The 21,886-nt window shown below is 36.7% G+C and overlaps 1 protein-coding gene across 14 annotated transcripts in view; it reads left to right on the top strand.

Moving 5' to 3' along the window:
* Positions 1–21,886, top strand: part of SOX6 (SRY-box transcription factor 6) — a 366,009-nt gene that overhangs the window by 212,459 nt on the left and 131,664 nt on the right. For all 14 annotated transcript variants that reach the window (XM_085224215.1, XM_085224217.1, XM_085224213.1 and 11 more), the window contains 2 exons: positions 10,795–10,967; positions 14,481–14,549. In XM_085224215.1, the coding sequence (XP_085080341.1) occupies positions 10,795–10,967; positions 14,481–14,549 (242 nt within the window). The remainder of the gene's footprint in view (positions 1–10,794; positions 10,968–14,480; positions 14,550–21,886) is intronic.

Below are 21,886 nucleotides of genomic sequence, written 5' to 3'. Positions count from 1 at the left end.
ATCCAGCTGTGCTCTGTTATGAAAGAACAATCAATGAAATGGAGCAATTTCAAAATCAGTCCTGAATTCCCCATTTACATTTTTTTTTCTTCAGCAGACTCTTAATCTTTGCATGTTGGTTGATAAGATCCTACTTATTCCAGACTGTCATCAGTTGTGACTCTAAACATTGTAATTCCAAAAGAGACTCTATCTTTGATTACATATAAGCAAACTATCACATCTTCTCATCTTAAATAGAAAGGTACAAAAAATATCTCTCTTTCACCTTTTACAGCAATTTTTATATGAATGTTAGAAATAGCTTAGTATCCACATGTCAGACCACCCATCACTCTTCAAGATGCAGCTGCAATATTCAACTAGAACTTAAACAGTACAGTAGAACTCTGTTCAGTAAACTTTGTTTACTTTGTCAGAAGAGTAGGAAAAAAAAAATAAAATTAGAAAGCATAACCCAGAAAGGAAAATGATGTTAAAGATAAGATGCCATTGTGTTGGAATTCCTCTGAAGAGGACATAAAAGCAGAGCAGTATTTCACTGTGTAAGCATCTCATTTTCAGTTTCTGTAGTTTCATATTAATCTATAAGCTACTCATAGAGGGAGTTAAGAATTTTGTAAGAAAGTATATTTCATATTTCTAATACTATGCACAGTTTTGTATGTCATCCTCACGTGATGCTGTCAGCACAAAGCATTCTCAGACAAGAAGGTGCTTAGAAGAGACGTATATTTAGATAACTCCTCACTAATCTTTCTCCATACATAATGCAGTAAGCTGTATAGAAACTAAGAAATAGAATGTTAAAAATAATATTTTTCCATAATGTTCAATGATGAGATATTTTGCGTTTTTAATTTGATATATCAGCTATTCATCTTTCGACAATTCCAAAATTCAGCCAAAGCTGATGAAAGGCCAGGTGTGTTTTGAATCGGGTTTGCAAATAAAATGATAGAGAACATGAGCAAATGACTTTATCTGCTATATGTGGTTCATATGAATGCATTATATTTATGGGAATATGGTGATCAGTTTTTGTACTGTTGAAAATAAAAGGCATTTCTACTGAAGTTTCTGGAGATGTATATTTAAACAACTTGAAGAGAATTAGTCCCACTGAGTTGTTAGGTCCATTGCAATGAATAAGTTATCAGCACTGTGAACATCATCGTTTTTAAGGGACTTGATTTTCTGATATTCTAGTCTCCAGAAGATGAAAAATTGGATATCTGCCTTTCCATTTCCCTATGATACTGCCCCTGTTTTGATCTGTGATGCCTTAGAGGATTATAGGACTATTGGCTTGGTGTTAGTTGTACAGACCTTCCAAAGAGAAAGTTGCAGGATTTAACTTTCAGACCTTTTCTATGACTGTCATATCACCTTGAGGAAAATATAACATTGGTCTGCTGTTGCTTTTTGTGCTTCATATGTATTGTCTGAAAGCAAGAAGTGAACTAATTTTGTGCCATTTTCACTTAAGATAGTAACTTCACTAAAATAAAGAATTAAAAGTATCAAAGAAAAACAAAACACTGATAAATGTGACCCATGTTTGCACAGGGAAAATTCTGATCCTAAAAGTTGATTCCTACAGTGAATTATGTTTCAGTCTTTCTGCCATGTTTATTAATACCATTTCTGGCATAGAATCATAGAGTGGCTTGGGTGGAAAGGAACCTTAAAGACAAACATGTTCCAACCCCCACACCATGGGCAGGGACACCTTCTAGTAGACCAGGTGGCCCAGATCCCCATCCGACCTGGCCTTGACCACTTCCAGAGATGGGGCATCCATAGATTTCTGGGTATCCTGTTCCAAAGCTTCGCTATTCTCTGAGTAAAAAATTTTCTTCTTATGTTGAATATACACATACCCCACCCTCTTAGTTTAAAGTCAGTGTCCCAGTTGGCTGAGAGAATTCATTTCACTCTACTGCCTGCATTTTATAGCTTGTCTAATACAGGGTGTAGCATACTGTCACTATGCTTGCTGATGTAGTTTTTCTACAGAAGAGGAAATGTTATACAATTACATAACTGAATTAAGTTTTCTGTTTATCTTTTTTTCCTTCACTTTGAATACCTCTTTTATCTTTTGGTTTTTATATATCTTTTCTTAATATCCATTTCTTTCTGCTATATGGCCCACAGGTACAATCTGAAATCCTTACTGTTCCTATGCTCAGAATAAACTCCCTTCTCAATCTAAGGAAGTTCTGTCAATGGTAATTAAATGGAAAAAAAACTGAAGGTGATGGTCAGTGATGAGATTTGAATTTTTCAAGTCTCACATTCTACCTGAATAACTGAAACAAATGGACCATCTTTCTTTCTCTCTTGTTTATAACCTTTTTTCTTTTAGAAAGCATTGGAATTGAGATTAGTCAATAATAATAATAATACAAATTTTGCTCTATAACACCAGCATGTTCATTTTATTTTGGTGTGTTGTGCCCTGGGCTACAATCTCCTCGGTTAACGAAATAAAACTACTCATTTTTCTTTTCCCTTTACATCATCATTTAGTGTTTGTATTGCTGTACAGATTACTCACAGCCTGTGGCCTCTGCTGTATCGTTATATTCTATTTCAGCAAGAACAGGTTGGCTGCGAGTTTTTAGTTGGAATGCTAATATGTATTTCCCTGTTTATATCCAGTATTATCACATTTTTCCCTCCATATAGTCTTAACAGATCTTTTTGAGTATATATGAAGCATTTCTAAAACCATTCAAAGCACTAAAACATTCTTATAACCGAATCTCTACTTGCTGCTGAAAAACCCTAGGAATAATTAATTCAAAAAATTGTCTTCGTGCACATGCATGAATTAACAGTTAATATGTACTTCTGATATTATTTAGAATATGAGGTGACAAGTTATGGAATTTGAAAATCACCCCAGGAAACTGGAAAAAGTTTGTTTTTTTTTTTTCTTATTTGAGAAAACAATTTTAAAATAGAATTGTGTATATGGAAGAATAACAATATCTCTAAATATAGTTAAAGTCCTCCAATGCTTATATCAGATACAGTTATTTTCATATGTATGAAAGAGAGAGTGAGAAGTGCAATCGATTTATTGGAATTCTCCTTCCGTGGGAGCTGTTTTGGAGGAGGGGGAGGCTGAAGCTCTGGCTAGTATCACATTCTTTTGTACATTCCTGAAGTGGATTAATTTTTAGGACTCAACTGTGTATTTAGCACACTGCTAAAAATGGCACAAGGTACCATTGTGCTGCTCCATGGACTAACCAGAAACTACTCGATTCAGTCCTATTTCTAAGCAGAAATTACTTTGTCAATTTTGGAGCTGTTTGGTAATTACTTGAGACTAGTTTATGTTCATCTGGTCACTGCAATGTTTTTTCTTGAATGTCCTACTTTAGTTTGATTGGAACTATTGCAAAAAAAAGAGTCCAGCAAGATAACCTGTGAGTATAAGATATTCCTCTGGAAACACTTAAGAACTGCTATAAGAAGATAACAGAAAAAAAAAAAAAAAAAAAAAGTCCAGAAAACAGTTGAGATTAAAAAAAAAAAAAAAGTTAAATGTTTAGAAAGTGAAATTGTCCCAGGAGAAGACCCTACTAAAGCTAAGGTACGAGCCTTTGCTGAGAAATACTGAAGCAGATAAGCCTGCCTCAGTTGCCATCGAGCAATAGCAAATCTTTAGGGGAAATATTCAGCTGGATTACTGTGTGCATTCCTGTGAGTTATTTGTTCTTAAAGAAGAATAAACAGCTCTGTGATTTGTAAAGTCTGAAGAGAAGAAGGGATAAACCCTTCAGATTCTTTTGAGAATGGGAAAACAAGTGAGTGAGACTTTTCACATGGTTGATTTAGGTACAGTAGAGCATGAACACTTGGAGGTGCAGTGATAAAGGGCACTTGTACGCAGGGACTCAAGTTTGCCTCTTGCCTGTATCCATCTCAGTGTCAGGGAGAGATATGGATGAGTGTCACACTTCCGCATATTTGCGGTGTCCCCTGGCTGGGCAGATGGCTGGTGGGGTGGATGAGAGCCTCAGTGCAAGCCAGACTAAGCGGCAGTAGGTGCAGAACCCCACTGATGGCTGCAGGCAGGCCTGCAGCTCGGTGTGCACAGCGCTGCAGCTGGCCTTTGTGACAGACATCGAGCAGCCCTGCTGTCACTGCCCTGGCCCCCTCCTGCGCTTCTGGATGGGCACTGTCACATGGGAAATGAGGGCCTGTCCCTACCTGGCTGAGGCAATTCACCTCCACTTTGCTCCCTGCAATTTATAGCTCGCCTAGGAAAGAGTCTGGCCTGTGCTAGATTGGAGTAGTATTTAAACTCTCTGTTCTGCAAATCATACTTAGTTTCCAATAGTATCAGACCACTCCTAGGAAATGGCGTAAACATATGAACTTTCATGGATTCGAAACTAGGATGAATACTACAGAATCAACAGTTAAGCATTTTCATCCTTGTCATAACAATAAGATGCTTTGTGCTAACTGAAGACATTTTTTATTTCTCTGAATGACAAACAGATTTTACTCTATAGAACATCTTCAGCAGTTCGTAGTGTTAATTTGCATTATTGTGTGTGGGCATAGGGTGTTAATTTTTCCTTGCTAAAAGTTTAAGTCACAGAATCATTTTGCAGCATATGGGCAGGGGGAATATCACACCTCTGCAAGAGAAGCTATCCAGTGTGATTTGCATGCTGGACATGTTTGCCGCACTGCCTTCTGCGCTGGGATGCTACAAAGCACAATGGAAGCATTTATAGAACTTTTTATTGACTGAGGACTGGACAGTAGCATATGGGAACATCAACAATTGCTAACTGATAATGAAATAAAGAAATTCCAGTATTCTTGTGTTATAGAAAGAAGGGGGAAAAAAAGTCATTCAGAAATTAGTCATATTGGTTCAGCTGTTGTAACCAAAGACTGATAAGATAGTAGAGGTCTTTGTGGCTGTTTTCCACTGAAATGCTTTATCTTTATGATGCACTTGGGGCCATTTAGAGTGGAAAGCTTTTTAAACTGCTGTTGGAGTTAGAACTCAAATTAGATGCTATTGCAATGGAAGGGGGTTCCTTAGTGAGGCAGCCCTCACAAAGTGACTTTTATCTCCAAAGCCCTTCCATTACATTGTTACTTTCTTCTGTTTTCCCTGTTTATTTTGTTGACTTTTGCTGCCCTATTTTGTGGCATTTAAAAAGTGACCCAATCAAAAAAGGGTAAATGCTAAACGCTGGACAGAGTCTGTGAAGTAACGACATCACAGCCTATCTGATGTGCGCTGCAGACTGCCGTGTTAGACAGAATGCTTTAACCAGGTTATCTCTGGGCAGCTAAGATCAAACACACTTTCTTTCAAGTCTAGCATTGTGGCTTCGCTTTCTTCTCAAACAATGTCCATTAAAAAAAAAACGAAAAACAAAAAACACAAAAAAAAAAACCAAACAACCCCACCCCCAAAAAACAGAGTAATTGATTCATAGGGGCTTTTTTTTTTTTTAATGCTGAAATTTCTTAACTTAGTTCAAAATCATTTTTGATTGTTGGTTGAATTGCTCTGGTTGCTAGTACTTTGGGTCTGCAGTTATGTGATCTAAAGCCTTTCTTAGTTTCTGGCACAGACCGTAGTTCTTTCTTGCTTTGCTATCTTTTGGTTTCGTATAAATCACGCTGTGTGTTCATTCTGAAAACATAACAAAAATAATCATTTGTGATTCATTAATTTGTATTTCCTGTAGGTATACAGGATGAAAGTTAGTTTAGATGCAGTACATAAACAAGGATGATATTTTTAATGCTTTATACTCATCATGGAATTTGAGAGAAATGATAATACTTTGCAGCTGTGCAGAGATCCTGTGCAAAGATCCCAAAGTGCTTCAGAAACATCAGCTAGCCCGACATGCACACCTCTACTGGTAGTCTTTTATTTGGATACATGTTGGAGAACTAAGGAAGTACATTCAGGAACCCACAGTAATTTAGTATCACAGCTAAAAATCTGACTTCAGCAAGCTTTGGATCAAGCCTATAAATTTTTGGCTTAATCATGACTACATTACTTTGTCCTTTATTCTCAGGATAGAATATGTAGTTATATGATGTTTTCTTTTGCTCGGTGTCAAAGAGATTAGTTTTGAAGTCTATTTTCTGCTATTTCTGCTTTTTTTTTTCTTTTTCCTTTGCCAGCAGTTATTGCTCTGCTTATATCTCGTGACAACTTGCCACGAGGACAGTTCCAAATCCAACTCTGAAAAGCCTCCTGTGTTTTTTAACATGCAGATACATCGGTATATCTCAATACAGTGTAAATATGCAGTAATAGGTAATGGGAACGCGGTAAGGTGGTAAATCAGGGATTAATTTAGGAACTACAGTTATATTCTCCCCTGTAGTTACAGCATACTAGATTTAAATATTCTTTGAAACACTTTAAAAGAATCTAGGTAGTTAAAATGCAAAATGGTGCTTCTGATTTTTATTAAATGCATTTTATTGTAAAACGTGTGATCTTCTTATTCCTTTGCGAACCAGAAATAATGTGGTGCTGTGATCAATTTTACAAGGCAGGTCTTTGCCACAGACAGAATTCTTTCTAAATGTAATTTTAGATCACAAGTTGAACTCTTCTTTCTTTTTCAGTAGATTTATAGCTACTTTTTATTTTCTCAGCCCTGGTTAGATTGACCTATGACCAGAATTTCTCAAAAGTTCTCTTTGATGCTTTAGTCCTGTTCAGTCTGACCATTTTATCTCAATTTGTGCTCCAGTCTACGCAAAAACAATAATAACCTACTGAAAAATTAAAATGACATTATTTTTGGAGCTTGTGACAATAAGCACGAAGTCAAGAATATATATCCAAAGAAACATCACAAACAAAAGACCATTTTTTTTCTCAGAACTTGTGGTGAAAGTGATTGTTATATTTGCAGTTTTACAAAAAGTCTTTGAACACTATCGACTTCTCAACAACACAAATTTTTAAATAGTGCTGGTGAGGGGAGTCAATGGATCAAATTCAGTTTATCTGAAGTCACTGAAATAAAGGCCCCTAAGAAAAATGTGTCAAATTTAAAGGTCTTTCCTAACTGAAGACCATTTTGCGATAGAGCCAAAGGTTAATAAAATCAGTAGTGAATGTAGCAATTTTACAGATAAGCTATTCACAACTAGTGTAGTTACTTGAATAAAAAGCTAATTCAGTTCTAAAATGCCACATGCAGTAGCAGTGAATAGCTGCTTTTAGGTGCTTTCTGGAGGAGGATAAAATACAGAATCACAGCACTCTTCTTTTCCAGCATCCCTGGCTGCCTGTAAATTGCTGTGAATGGGACTGTAGGCTGACAGGCTCTATTAAGACAAACTGCCTTTCTCATCGGAGAGATAAAATAAATCAGGTGTTTAGTCAAATTAAAATACTTCAGATGGAGCAGGCCCTGGGGAGCACTGATCCACCTGACAAATCTGAGAGAAACTCAAGACAGATGTGTTTTGGGGATAAGGAAGACCCCATGGAAAAAAAAATGCACTGCTGTCTTTGGAGCAGGAGAATAGGATTAGAAAAGAGAAAGAGAGCTGTGATATATAATATTTTGTGGATGCTGGCATATTTACTGTATATTTTTTACTAAGCTTTTTGTTTTATCTGTTTTTATGGCAAATACATTTTACAGAGAGCTATACTTTATTTTATTTATAGGTATTTTTTAGTCAGCAGAAGAAGTTTATTTACTGGTAATGAGTTTAGGAATCTCATTGCTTACTGCAGTAAGTGGATGCAAAACAGATGATGATGGCACACAGCTACTGATGACCTCTCTTGGCCCAGCCAGATCAGCTCAATCTGGTCTGCATTCTGAGCAAGTTGTTTTTATTGGTATTTAAACTGTAAAATAATGGTTGGGATTTTCCACTCTAAAATTAAATTATACCTCCCCCCACACTCGTCATACAGCAACATTCTGCATCTTATGCTTTTTCCTATCTTGAGCCGTGTTCAGTTAGGTGTCGTGCAGCTTCATGGAGGTCTCCTTATTTTCCAGAAGCACAGTGTACTTTCTGCGGTCATCAGTCCTATCCTGTTGTTGGATTACATAGCACAGTGCAAATTAAAGAGTAGAGTGTTTTAAAGGGGGTTATTCATTTTAGATGTGTTTCTCTGAGGGGGGAAAAAAAAGAAAGAAAAACAATTACTACGATACGAGTTTCTGAATAGGAACAGTTATTTCTGTTCTCTGTTGTATAAAATTAAAAAAAAATAATAATGAAATGACCTTATAAATGTGCTGCAACTATATCAAACAGTTCTGACTAATCATAACAAAACAATAAAATATCATAGCCTTAACAGGCACTCTTTGTGGTACCTTTCTGCTGATGTTATGAAGCAAGCAGAGAGTATACAGAGTATACCGGAAAAGATAGAAACAGAGCAGGAGATGCATATCTGCTTTGGGTGTGTAAAATATTTTATGACTGTAAGATCAGAGGGCTGCATTACAATGCCAGAGCTGCTTGACAGATGTGAAAGTCTCGAGCTGTGGTTTCCCAGGTGGCAGCGAATGGCAATAAGTATCATTTGAGGCAGCAGGTTACTTCCTATTGGCTTTCTAAAATAGGTGGACTGATTGATCTCTTCCTGCCATAATGGACAAGTAGGGTTTTTTTGGCAGAATAGTTCTTTATCTACAAAAATAAATGTCAGTGTACTATAACGTATTCCGAAGCACCTAACTAACCTTTCGTTTGTGTTGCAAAATATTCAAGACTAAATCAAGTTAGAGTTTAAGAGGGTTAATGTTAGACAGTTCAGAAGTCCTAGACAATCAAAATGATGTCAACAGCGTGGAGCTCAGTACAAGCTAATGGATCCTGGCAAGGCAATATCTTCTATGCAGATATTTTCCCAGCCAGGTACCTGCCTAGATTTACTTTGAAAATCTTCTTTAAAGTTTGCTTTGAAACAGCTTTTTGTAGAAATAATCTTTTCTTGTTTCAGTTGTGCATATCATCCTAAGGATTTGCAGTAAGCTTGAATATTTGAGTGTCCTGCAGCTTTAACTTCATGTAGCCATTGCAATTCTAGGGACTAAAAAAAAGTGCTAACCATTTCTAAAACTTTTACTGCAACATGAGAAGTTGTGTTTCCCTGTCAGAAGCCTTTGTCACATGCATATTGAGATAAGATTTAGCATTACGGAATGCTGAAACATTAATATGTTGCAGACTTAAAAGTAGGATAGTTAATAGTGTCTAAGACATTGAATATTTTCAGTACTTTATGCAGTAAAATGCTATTAACAACTGTACAGAAAAACAGGTACTTTTTGTATCTGTGACTTCGATTGTTTACAGTGAATGAGTTAAGCCATATTTTGATAGAAGGCAAGTGTAGACAGAGGCTTTTTGTGTGACACTTGTGCAAATGAAAGCCTAAGACCGTTACTGGTCCTGTCACCAGGTCCAGTAAATGGTAGAGCATCTTGGGTTTGTGACCTGCTTAGCAAGAGTCTGTTTTGTTTTCCCTCTCCTTATGAAATCTGTCAACCTCTTTCTTCTCTTCCCTAGAAGATACCCATCTTACTCCTGGGAAGAAGTTGGAGTCATAATTTTGGTGACAGTTTCTCCATTTCCTCCCAGGTCCTGTTCCTCACACATTTTCTTCCTCTTCAGAAAGCCCTGTGAATTCCTTATCACAATTGTGAATGGAGGAAGGGAAGGATGCTAATACCCTCTCTCTTATGCTGCTTCTCCTATCATTGTGGCAGATAACAGACTTGACCGCTTCTCAATTTGCTTAGCTTCTTCTCTAACTTTCAGTTCTCCTGTGCAACTTACAATTGGTTCATTTATGTCCTTTCCAACCGTGAACCTCCTTCATATGCTCTTCCCATATTCCCAAACTGCTGCCTCAGCTTCTTATAGTGCTGGGAGTCTGAGAAGCTCACACAGGGTAATGCAGTGTATGGCTCAAATATGGGAGCTGACATTGCTGTTTGTGACAGAGTAACATGTTCATACACAAGATAGGATATTTTTGCATTGATTTGCAAAAGGACCCTGTATTCTTTACTTAGGAGACCCATGCAATTTACCCATAAACAGACCATTAAGCATCATTAGCGCAAAGAATAAATGTACCGTAGTTTCATATTAATTAAGTGCTCTCTATAGAGTAAACTTTCAAAGTTAAATGAAAATTTTTAAGCCGTTTTCTCAGGTTAGCCATTTCTCTTAGGGACAAGCAGAGCTCATTTTAAATACATATTCCATAACTAAAGCTTACATTTACCCAAATGACCCGCCAGATATATGGGCATTTCAGAGAAATGATCAATAAACTATTAAACTGCTTCTTCGATGGAACAGCAGCCTTTAAAATTTTCTTTTGCATTCTTGCATAGTTAGGAAAAAAAACAACCTAACAAAATATATAAAGTGAAGGAAAATTATATCTAATAAACTGTGAATGTATTTATCACACTGGGCAGATTTAGATGGAAAAGAGATAGGGATTTGTACATGTTGCATCATTAATTTCTCCTGCCAGAAAAAAAAAAAAATAAATTAATACTCTGTATCTTTTTGCTTCTGTTTTTGTTATGTCCTCCACTTCTAAGAGCGTAGCAAAGCTATGTGCTACATTCTTTTGGTTTTTTTTTAGTAAAATATATATTCAAGCTGCCACTTGAAATAAACACGTTGGTGATTCAGCCAGTTCTTTTGTGAATATTACTTGGTAAATCTCGTCTATCTCATATTTACAGTACATTTTTTCTGCACATTTAGGTACACCAGAAAGCCTGGCAGAAAAAGAGCGACAGCTCTCTACCATGATCACCCAGCTGATCAGCTTACGGGAGCAGCTCCTGGCTGCCCATGATGAACAGAAAAAGCTGGCAGCCTCACAAATTGAAAAACAACGACAGCAAATGGATCTTGCTCGCCAACAGCAAGAACAGGTGAGGATCCAAAAAAGAAACCCGTGAAAACCTGTGAAAATGTGAAAATGGTTCATGTAGAATGCTAAACATAAATATTGCTATATTGTTCTGCTCTGTCTTTCCTTTTTTTTTTTTTTTTTTTGTTGTTGTTAAAAGACCTTATATATCTTCAGAAATTGTTGCTTTTTTCATGAAGAGAAAAATATTGCAGAATTCTTAGAGTAAAGAGGGTGTGGAAATTCAAATGATTTCTTTCTTAGAACAAATTGAATTTGATAGATTTCACAGTTCCTACTTCTGTACTGAGAAGTGATTTAGGAGTCACCAATGAGCCACACTGTAGGTATTATTTAACTCTTTCTCTTTTTGACAAGAAATGAATTGGATGGAGAAATATAACTCCAAAACTTCATGAGATACATTTTATAAGCAACATTTGATTTGTTTGTTTGCATGTTTTTTTTTATTGGTTTATTATTTATTTATTTAAAGAAATCCGTTGTCCAAAGATTTCTCCTTTTCTCACAAGTGGAACAACAGTGGTCCCGTACCATAGTCCCCTGGGCATTAGATCAGACAGATCCAAATGAATGTGTGTTTTTTAGGAATCTGACATTATTACTAGAATTATCTTTTCAGTTAAAAGTATTTTATAGGATATATGCAGCAATATATGCTCTGTTGATTTTAATGAGTTGTGACGTCTCGTATTTTATGTGCTTGAGTATTTGCCCACATGTAGGAATATGGACTCATCCCCTAATGGAAAATAACATAAAGGAACACTGTAAAAAATCAGAAGTTAGAATGTCATTTAGCCATCCAGAGATGACACAGTAATTAACTATTGACACTTGTGAATAAGCTAGCACAAATTAATCTTGACACATTTGCAGACGAGTGATATCTTACAGTGAACACTTTGTAATTATATTTCAAAATGAAAATTAAATGACACTTAAAACTAGGTTGTCATGCTCAATGAAGCAAGCATGTAGCTCAACCGATAGGCAAATAAAATTCAGAATTTGAGCCACATGGTGCTTGTGTACCCTACTTTACTGTGTCAAGTCTATACATCAAGATTCTGCTATGGTAAATTGCATTGTGGGATACTGGATACATTTTCCATTGCAGTGCTGTTCTAAGAGGAACCATTGAGATGAGATGCTTCATGGTATTTTTCTGGGTTTTCTTCAGGAAACGCCTATTCAAATGGTATTATATTGTACATACAACTACAAAATCTGTTCACAGGCAATCAGAACTGTAGCAAGTCAGTGCCTTTGCGTATGTAAACAAAGGTCTCACTGTTGCCTTGGCTATAGCTTACTATGTGAAGTAGCAGTTGGGTCACCAGCAGCTCCAAACAAGCCTTGACATAGAGTACTGTGAATCTGTGGAAAAAGATATGTCAGAAAGAATGACCGATGATGCAGCTCCATTCAGTGTCTGATTTCAGTATGAAACTACAAGAAATTCCTTTCTGGAACTCAGTATCATAATAATCCTTCAGATACCTTCAATGACATTTTAGCAACATGGAATGTGCTACACTGCGAGCAGAAACCCAGCAAAACTCATCTTTAGTAATGAGCAATACTGTCAAAATGTGTAATAGCACAATTGATATATTACTAATTAAAATAGTAACACAAGCACTTGCATAGGTTTGTTAAATATACATAAATATTTCTAGCACAGGGCTGTTTTTCCAAGTGCAGACACCACTGCAGACCACTGATAACAGATGATTTGAGGTGCTAAGATCTGCCTCTGTGCACTCAGGCACGTGTGTTTGAGCTGCCTTTTTAACTAATGTACTAGGGCCTGATTTTTCAGTCCGTATTCACTATAATTTTATTGAATTTACTGGGAGATTGGTCCAGAAATATTTGATCACCAAACAAACTCCAAAGGGAGTTTGATCCCTGTTGCAGGCATTGTTTTGGGCTTTGATAGTTGCTTGATTCCTTTTATGGTGCACTTTGATCCAGTCCCAGAATCACAGAACTCAGGTTGTTTCTTTGAGGCTACATGCAAGACTTAGAATGTATGGATTTTTTGTTGGTCCCCCATACAAAAGTGAGTTTTAACTGTAGCAGTGGGAAAAATGACAGCACTATTTCCAGGTGAATAAGTGAGAGATGAAGGAAATGACAGACTTGATCTCTGTGAGCAGTTACAAGCCTCTAATATGTACCTGCAGGTTCCTTATGAGTTATTCTGACTGCTTTGCGCTACATGCAACTACGTTGCATTAAGACTACGTGAATGTTTATTTCCAAATCAATCTTATTACCTTTCATTCACTTTTTTTTTTTAATCATAAAAATATTTTGTTTAGCTTTCTCTGTTTACAACAGAGTGTGCTTGAGGTTTAACCAAAATGGAAACAGTGAACTTGAGTGATCAAACTACTAGTGTCACCAAATTTGTGCTGTTTTATGGGGTTCTGCTCTAGATAAATATTGGTAGGAGGGGAAATTATATTTGAGAAATGAAAGCAGAAGTGCTGAAGCTGGAGCTTCTAGGAAACACAAATCTTGTCCTTGTTATAGTCTGCTGTGCAGTTTGCCTTCTAAAGCAGCTGTCCAGTTCCCCCTGCTTCCCGTGGCTTTTCCCTGTAGCTGCAGGCTGCCTAACCCATCAGGCAAGGAGCAGCTCTGAGGACTGGATTCCCTTCCCCTTCTGCCTTTGCATGCTGATTTTGGAAAGTGTGTAGGAACAGTCAGGGCAGGGCAGCATCTCTCATGAGTCTTTGTTCTCCCCCATGCTGCTTCTCTCCTCTTAGATATGTATTGAACCTTTACTCTCAAGATCATTCACTGAATCTACCAACTAAGACTGGGAATAGGTTCTTATTTCACAGTGTTGTGTTGAGGATGACCTACTGAGCATCAAATGCTTCTTTTATACTGTGTAAGACCCTACTTCCTTGAGTAGTCTCAAGGAGGACTTTGAGATTCGTAAGGGAAGCGATGTGCTGCTCACTGTGAATGAAGTTAAGAGAAGCTTGCCCTAGCATCTTGTGCTGAATAGTGAAACATCTATAAATACTAGCTAAGGCTTCAGTTCAGCAAAGCAGGAAAATGTGTGTTTAACCTTAAGCACCTGAGTAATCCCATTCCCATTCAGCAAACCACTTAATTTTAAGCATGTGTTTCATTCCCATTGTAGCTAACGGTAATGCATCATAGACAAAGTTCACCACAGGCTTAAACGCTTTGTTGAATAGCGATGAGATTATTCACATGCACACAGCTAAACCTGTGTTCTTATGCTTTCCTGATTTGAGGTCTAAGTGCTCAAAATACATATTTCTTGCAGGATAGCTACACTTTCATGTTGCTTTTAAGTTAAAAATATTTATACCACATGCACAGATATCTCCATAATGTATTTCATTTAAGAAAAAAACTCTGATCCTTGATAAAATTGAAGTAAAAAATATCAGAAAAAAATTTAACTCAATAATATTGAAATTTCAATATTACTGTTTTAATTTAATGGAAATTTTATTTCTAATAGATTGCAAGACAACAGCAGCAACTTCTGCAACAGCAGCACAAAATCAATCTACTGCAGCAGCAAATTCAGGTCAGTGTGTTTTATTGCTCTCTTTTGATTATACTTAAATTCCATTTATGGAGTTGGAAGGTTCTAAAATAAAGCAGCCACATGCTTTACTAACATGCTTGAGTAAAGGAGCCTTTTAAGAAAGGTCTCCGTGCCTTCAAAAATTATTGTTAAATGCATTTTTGTTGGACAGAGATTTTCTTCAATGAGCAGAGCGTTTGCGGACAAGGGGAAATGGTTTCAAGCTGAAAGAGGGGAGATTTAGATTGGATAGAAGGAAAAGGTTTTTTTAAAAAAAGGGTAGGAAGCAATGGAACAAGTTCCCAAGAGAAGTGGTGGAATCCCAATCCCTGGGGGCATTCAAAGTCAGGCTGGATGGGGCCCTGAGCTCCTGATCTAGCTGTAGGTGTTCCTGTTCATTGCAGGAGTGTTGAACTAGATGGCTTTAAAAGTTCCTTCCAACTGAAATGATTATCGGTTTTTCCAATTCAGTGAAATTATACCTGCATGAACCTGGGAGTGCTCTGCAGATATTCAAATACATGTACTCAGAACCTTGTTTAAATATGTACAAATAGGTCCACTCTCAAGTATATACACAATTATGAAATGACATATAGATATGTTGCTGTGAAAGTAATGCCTCCTATTTGTTTCATGGACACTACAATGGATACAAAGATAATGTTATTTGGTATATCAAATACTTAGCTACAACACAGTTTTTCAGTGTAGTCACCACCACTAGCTATGCATTTTTGCTGGTAATGAACAAGAGCCTTCATGCCATGCTCATAAAAAACTTAACCAGTGGAGGTGACCTGCAGCCTCTGATACCTCTGCTGAAATGCACCACCCGTCCACTGACTGGTCTCCATAAATGTTCAGCAAGTGTTGATGAATGTCAATGGGTGATTTTTGGTTTTGTTTTGTTTTGTTTTTTCACATGGAGGACTTTCGTGATACAGTTTTGTTTCATCTGCATTTCCATGTCATACTCCATTTTGTCAGACTGGCCCTCTGCTGCTATCTGTCACATAGCAACAACATGTAACGGGATATTGGCAAGAAATTTCAACCTCAGCTACCATACTACCAATATCCACCTCTGACATTGTTGGCCAACATAATAAAATAGGAGGCATTACTTTTGGGGTTGTAGATGAGAGGCAATGGTGACATGCGATTCTGTTGCCTTCTCTGCTTCTCACTTTGAAAGCATTTTCATGGAACTGTTTTTGGATTTAAATATTTCATTTTGGATTATGGTGTTCCCAACCATTTCCTTAAGTTTGGACTATCAGCTGATTGCCATGCTATTAGATAACAAAACTGAAGGCTTTTTTCCCTCAAAAGAAAAAAATGCATGTAAATGCTTTTGCAAATATTATAGTGCAGTTTCTGTTGGACTTTCATGAGTTTAATCAACATTTAAATGTGTTGATACCGGGGCTGAGAGATACAATTGAATTTTAAGGCTTTGCATTTGTCACTGTCTATAGGAAAGTGCGTCTTCACATTAGGGGTACACTGAAGGTGGAAGAGATGTTAGAATTGTGAGAGAAAGAAGGATGCCATCTTGTTCCCTAAGGGTTAACTGCAAGTCTGGCTTCAGAAAACAAAATTTGTATAAAAATCTTTGCTTAATATAAAAGCTAACATTGAAACATAGCTGAATGTGCTAAACAGAATAGTTATTTGTAGAAGTTTATAATATTTAAATTCCTTTCAAAATTAGGACACAGAAAGAGGAATCATACCAGCTCATTTTTGTCCCTATTTGGAGAATGTGCGTATGTGTTACTGGGAGGTGTCCTGCTCTCTAGTAAAAAATTTAGAGGCACTTTATGTTTCAGTTGAATCACTATCCAGTAGCTTTACTGATGCCAGGGAAATGCTGTCTTAGAATAGCTTGCAGATTTGTTTTCTTGTTCACTCCCCAGTTCGCACATACGTAGTGGTGAACCCCACAAGTTTCTTTTTTGTGTCCTTTCCCAGACATGTACGCTAATAGGTGTTTTAATGATTATTTTGTTCATGCGAGCTGAATTATTTCTCTGTGATCCTTCCCTATCTTCGCTTGAAAATTCTTGCCAGTGTAAGCTACTCTTCCTTAGTTCCTCAGGAGTTTTTTTTTTTTTTTTTTTTTTTTTATTTATTTATCCTTATGTTTGCATGGAACAAATGATATTGATGTGAGTCAGGTGAGTCTAATTGATGTATTCGGGACAGAGAGGACCATTTCTTCTCCTAGATTGTTTGTTAGACTGGTCATGCATTTCTCATTGCCTGAGTAACATCATCAACTTCAGTGTGAAACATTATTTGTGTTGGGCAGGTACCCTCTCAAAAGCTTGTTAGGAGGCTGTTTCCTGGGCTAAACATCAGCTTACATAGTCCATTTGCTTGTAAGCCATGTGATTCCTCTTTGTTTATTGGTTTTTACTTAGTTCTTTGTCAGGTTTGCTAGCCAGGAGTTGCTTGGAAGAGAAGTTAATTGCTAATTCACCTTGACAGTTCATAGTAGGTTAAGTTGCTGTTAAACTGTTTTTGAGTGTTGCAGTTTGTTGAGACCTGTAGCACTCTAAGGGTGGACTATAGGTGGGATGGAACTAAATGAAGGGGCAAGTGAGAGATGTAGCCCTTAGGCTCCCTCGCTGCATCTTCTCAGGAAAACCCAATACTGAGATGCAAGTCTTACTACTTATGCTAGGTAGAATTCATCATATCAAAGATGCAGATGTAGTAGATAACTGCAGTATAGATTGTGTCCATTAATTATCCAGATTGTTTTTACAGTAAGCAGAGAGAAGCAGGGTAAATAATTTCGGGATGTAATTAATCTCTTCTTAAAGTAGACATTTAAAATATGTCAGATGAATTGTTCCCTAAAATGACAGTTTTTTCTCCATTAACTATAAGGGATGTGGGTGCTGATGCCTATGATATAGAGGTCTGAAGTGAGGAGAGGTGAATTCTGCTCTCTGTGGCTTGAGGGGAAAAAACAATTTTCTAATAAACATTTACATTCTCAGCTTATTTCTTTGGTCTTGGTAAAATTTGGGACTGTACCCCTGACAACCTTCTTGATTTAGAAGGTCCATTTGTTTAAAGATACTCTTGAGCAAGCCTTTTAAGGAAACAGCAATTACTTACATAATATAGAGTGAATTTTTAAATATACTTTGTATGCAGGGAAAGACAATAGCACTATTCCATGCCTTTCCCCTTACAAAATAGACGTAGTCCAGGTGCCAGTTCAGTCTGGGCAGAGCTGCTCAAAGTAAGTACATGTTCTCCAGCATGCATAGGACATTGCTGTGCAGTGTTATCATCACAAGACACATAGTGTACCACTGTCATCTTCTGAGGTACAGTGCTAATTTTTAAACAATTTCCATGAGTAAGTGCATCTAGTTCATTTAACCCTTTAAGCAATTAGAAATAACTATAAATTGAACTTACAACATTCCCATCAACAAAATAGAAAAATGGAAATCATTCCTATTAAATACAACACCTCTTTTCCTGGATACCTACTGGGTTAACTTAATGAGCATTTTCTTCATTTAGTATTTATTATTTATGATCACAGAATCACAGAATGGCCAGGGTTGAAAGGGAATCTCCAACCCCCCTGCCACATGCAGGGCCAGCAACCTCCCCATTTAATGCTAGACCAGGCTGCCCAGGGCCCCATCCAATCTGGCCTTGAACACCTCCGGGGATGATGATGTTTTATGCTATTTATTTAACCACTGTAACACCTTATTTAAATTAGTTTTTTTAATACTATTTACTTGAGTACCTTACTTCAGACATGCTACACATCCAAAACTTTATCAGCAATCCATGGGCAATGAGCCAAGCTTAGCATATGAAAACAGATTTTCTCATGTGTTCTAAGCAGAGCTTATGGTACTTTCAAGGTATGCAATACAGGGAGAACAGTTTTGCGTTTGCTGAAGGGACTGGGAATCTGGAATTGTTCTCAGTTCAAAAATTGTTTCTTTTTCCTCCATTTGAGCATGTTTTGGGAACTTAAATGAAAAAAATACAAACAAGTGCAGTGTATTACTACTCTTCAATTCAAATTCTTCTTAGGAAAGAGGATAAACTCTCTTTACGGTGAAGTCTGTAGAGGTAGGTTGAAATCTAGTATGTCAAATTAAGATCATTCTGCAAAGCTTTTAGCGAGGATCACATTAAGAAAATACCTGTAGGTAAGTCAAAATTCTCTAGGTTGATTCAGATTATTTAGAGATCTTTTTTTTTTTTTATTTATTTTAAATATTAATTCTTGAAGTAGTAGGAACAAAATGAATCTATTTCAAGGGCATCTCTCAGATTGTGAAAAAGAAAGCCTAGAAATAAATAATAGACAAAGGTGTTTAGAGGGAAGATTTAGTGGTCCATCATAAAGAGAAGACTACACTGAAAGAAAGGAAGGCTTGTGTCCATATAATGGTTCCAACCTGAAAGGATTGAGGCTGCAAAATTCCTGTGAACTCAGTGCCCCATTGCCAGAATTCAACTCTCCCAGCACAAGGCTTGAGGACTGTCTCTGACTCTCCGTGTCCAGCTGAGGATGGGATTAGATCCTGGTGATGCTTGGAGTATGTTGCTCCAGGATTTTGCTATTTGTGGAGGCATTTAAGGGCTGAAATTCTGTCTTCCCTCCTTTGGTTGGCAGGCTTCATTAGGGTGAGTTCTAAATAGTGGCTGAAACTTCTAAAAGGGACACTGGTTGTTAAACCTCTCTGCAAAAAAAAGGCAATGAGTATTACAGGGAGAGCTATTCCAAACTACTTTCATCCGTTGCTTTTTGCCTTATTCCTCTCTGCAGACTATGTTCAATGCCATTGCAAAGCATTTCTTTTTCTGTTTGAATCAGGTATGATTTCCACAACATAGAAGAGCTGGCATCTGCTCTCATATGTATTCTGTTTTAATTTGGCTGTTAGAAATTATTTTTAATAGTATTTTTGTTTGTTTGTTTTTTATTTATTAATGCTGTTGTAACTTCATATTAACGTACTTGCATTGTCCATTTTAGTCAAAAAGAGTGAACATAATTGCTGTGATAGTAAACAAACAAAAGAATAGTGACATCAAAATTAGAACTGTTTAAACTGTCCTTGAATAGGAATAATTTGGATCATACTTAAGAGGCTGAACCAATGAGTCTCTCTTCTTATCCATGATTAACTACTGACAACTCAGGTACCTGGTGAGCTGAATAAGGACTATCTCTTTATGTGAAGTACATGTCTAAAGATCAGGAATAATTACATTCCACATTAGCCTTCCTGGCCTCCCTGACCTGTTTAATTAATTTTTTGCTAGGATAATAATAGTAGAAATAGATTTAAAGATATGCTTCATCATTAAGTATGTAACTGACCTCCAATTTCACGAGCTAAACCTTTCATTTATTGCCTTTTGGACACAGGTTAAAGCTCCTTGCAGTGAGCCTGCTGAAAATGTTCAAACTGGAATCTTGTTATTGTCAGTTCAGTTACACACTCTTAAGATTGTCTGTCTTTGTAAACTGTATTTAGCACTGACAAGCAAAATACAATTGCAGTGCTACTGTTTTGGCTCTAGGAAATATTCTCCCTTCATCTTTTTTTTTTTTTTAAATTGTTTTTCATTCTATTTTCCTTTTTCTTTTTTTTCCTCTTTCTTCTTTTTTTCTTGTTGTTATTGATCATGAAACCGATCCCCTTCTCGCAAGCTCTGAAAAGGACCAAATAAAGCCATTGAAAGCAATTTGATACTTCTATTGGCAGGGTACGCAGATCAGATACTCCCTTGAAAGAGAACGAGAGTTATAAACAAAGCTTAGAAGTCTAGGAATAGCCCCCAGCTTCAGCAAACCCTTAAAATATTTTGTAATTGTATCTTCAATCATGAATTAGCCAGGAAAAACAGACCTTTTTTGCCTTTATATTTCACTGCTGTATGCTGTTTTTAATTGCCCACAGGCACACTGTTGTGATCTTCTTTGGAAGTTTAAAACCAGGATAAAAATGCAAATCTAATTATTTCTTTTATCTAATCTAATTAACTTTTAAAAGTAATGATAGATGCACTATAGCCTGCATCAAACATTTTAATAATGATGTTTCTGGATTAAAGAATAGGTAAAACTACTGCAATTTATAAGCAGTCAAGATTATGCTAGTTGAAAATGTGAATTATTGTGGTGACTTTAATAGTCTATAGCAGTAGCTTATTAATTTATAGTAGAAGAGATACATTTCCTACAAATTCCAGGTTGGTTCCCAGTTCTCACTGATATACTTTTTCTTTTTCTTTTTTTTTTTTTTAGCAGTTCAGTGTCAAAAAATGTATGTCTAGTTCCTTCCTGGAAAGAAATTGTCTGCATGGAAGAGAGAAATTGTGATTAGGTGCCTGAAACTTGTAGCTGACTGCTAAATTGGTGGTTGAGATCCACAGGGCTCTTCTGTAGTCGTGGCATCATGGCTTCTGTCCAGAACTGCTCAGAACTGCTCAGAACTTACTCAGCAAAACTGATGCAAGGACAAAAGACTAATATGCTCCACATCAAAGTCAAATGTTTCATATTTTATTAATTATTACATGGTCATTTATTAATGAGTTCTAAAGTCCTTATTTGATAATTACCTAAGCAAAAGCTCTGTTACAGCTTTTTTCACCAAAAGTCATCTCCTTGGCTGGCTGTCTTGGGATTTCCTCTGTTGGTAGGGTGTTAGCAGCAGCAATGCATGATCTTTACACTCTTTCAGCAGCCCACACTTTAATAAATACACCAACAGTGCTCCCTATCCTTTATCCAGCCTTAAACACACTAAAAATGCTTTAGCATGACAGCATAGTCATAGCTTAAGCAAAATGACACATTGGTTAAGGCTTCATCCTCTCTCAAATGATTCTGGTCTCACATGTTGGTTCTCTGTTTGTAAGGCTTCTGCTAGCTGCTGTTGGAAGCAAGAATTATTCTGGAAAAGCAGAATATAATTCTGGATTCCACTCTTGACACAATCCCTTAAACTGTTTGCAGTCTTGAGGTGATAGGGATTTTTTTAATCGTTATATTTACTACGGCCTTCTAACTGTTAGAAAATGAGACAGCTATTTTAATTCAATATATGTGTTGTTTTTTATTTTAATAGCTTTATTTTGCCTACTCGAGTCTAAACAAATTGTATTTAATGCAAAAATTAAGCCTTGTGTATCTCTTTCGTATGACTTCTCTAATTATAGAGCAGTAAATGGTAGAATAGCATATGTTAGCAACATGAGCAGCAGTCTATGAAATGAGCTACAAGTTAATAAAATGATCTTGTGGTGGTGTTGGCCAAATGTTAGCA

This window comes from Meleagris gallopavo, chromosome 5, assembly GCF_905368555.1.
Source record: "Meleagris gallopavo chromosome 5, MGAL_WU_HG_1.1, whole genome shotgun sequence".
Classification (NCBI taxonomy): Eukaryota; Metazoa; Chordata; class Aves; order Galliformes; family Phasianidae; genus Meleagris; species Meleagris gallopavo.
The sequence above is the reverse complement of the archived record's forward strand: the minus strand, read 5'-3'. Positions and strand labels throughout refer to the sequence as shown.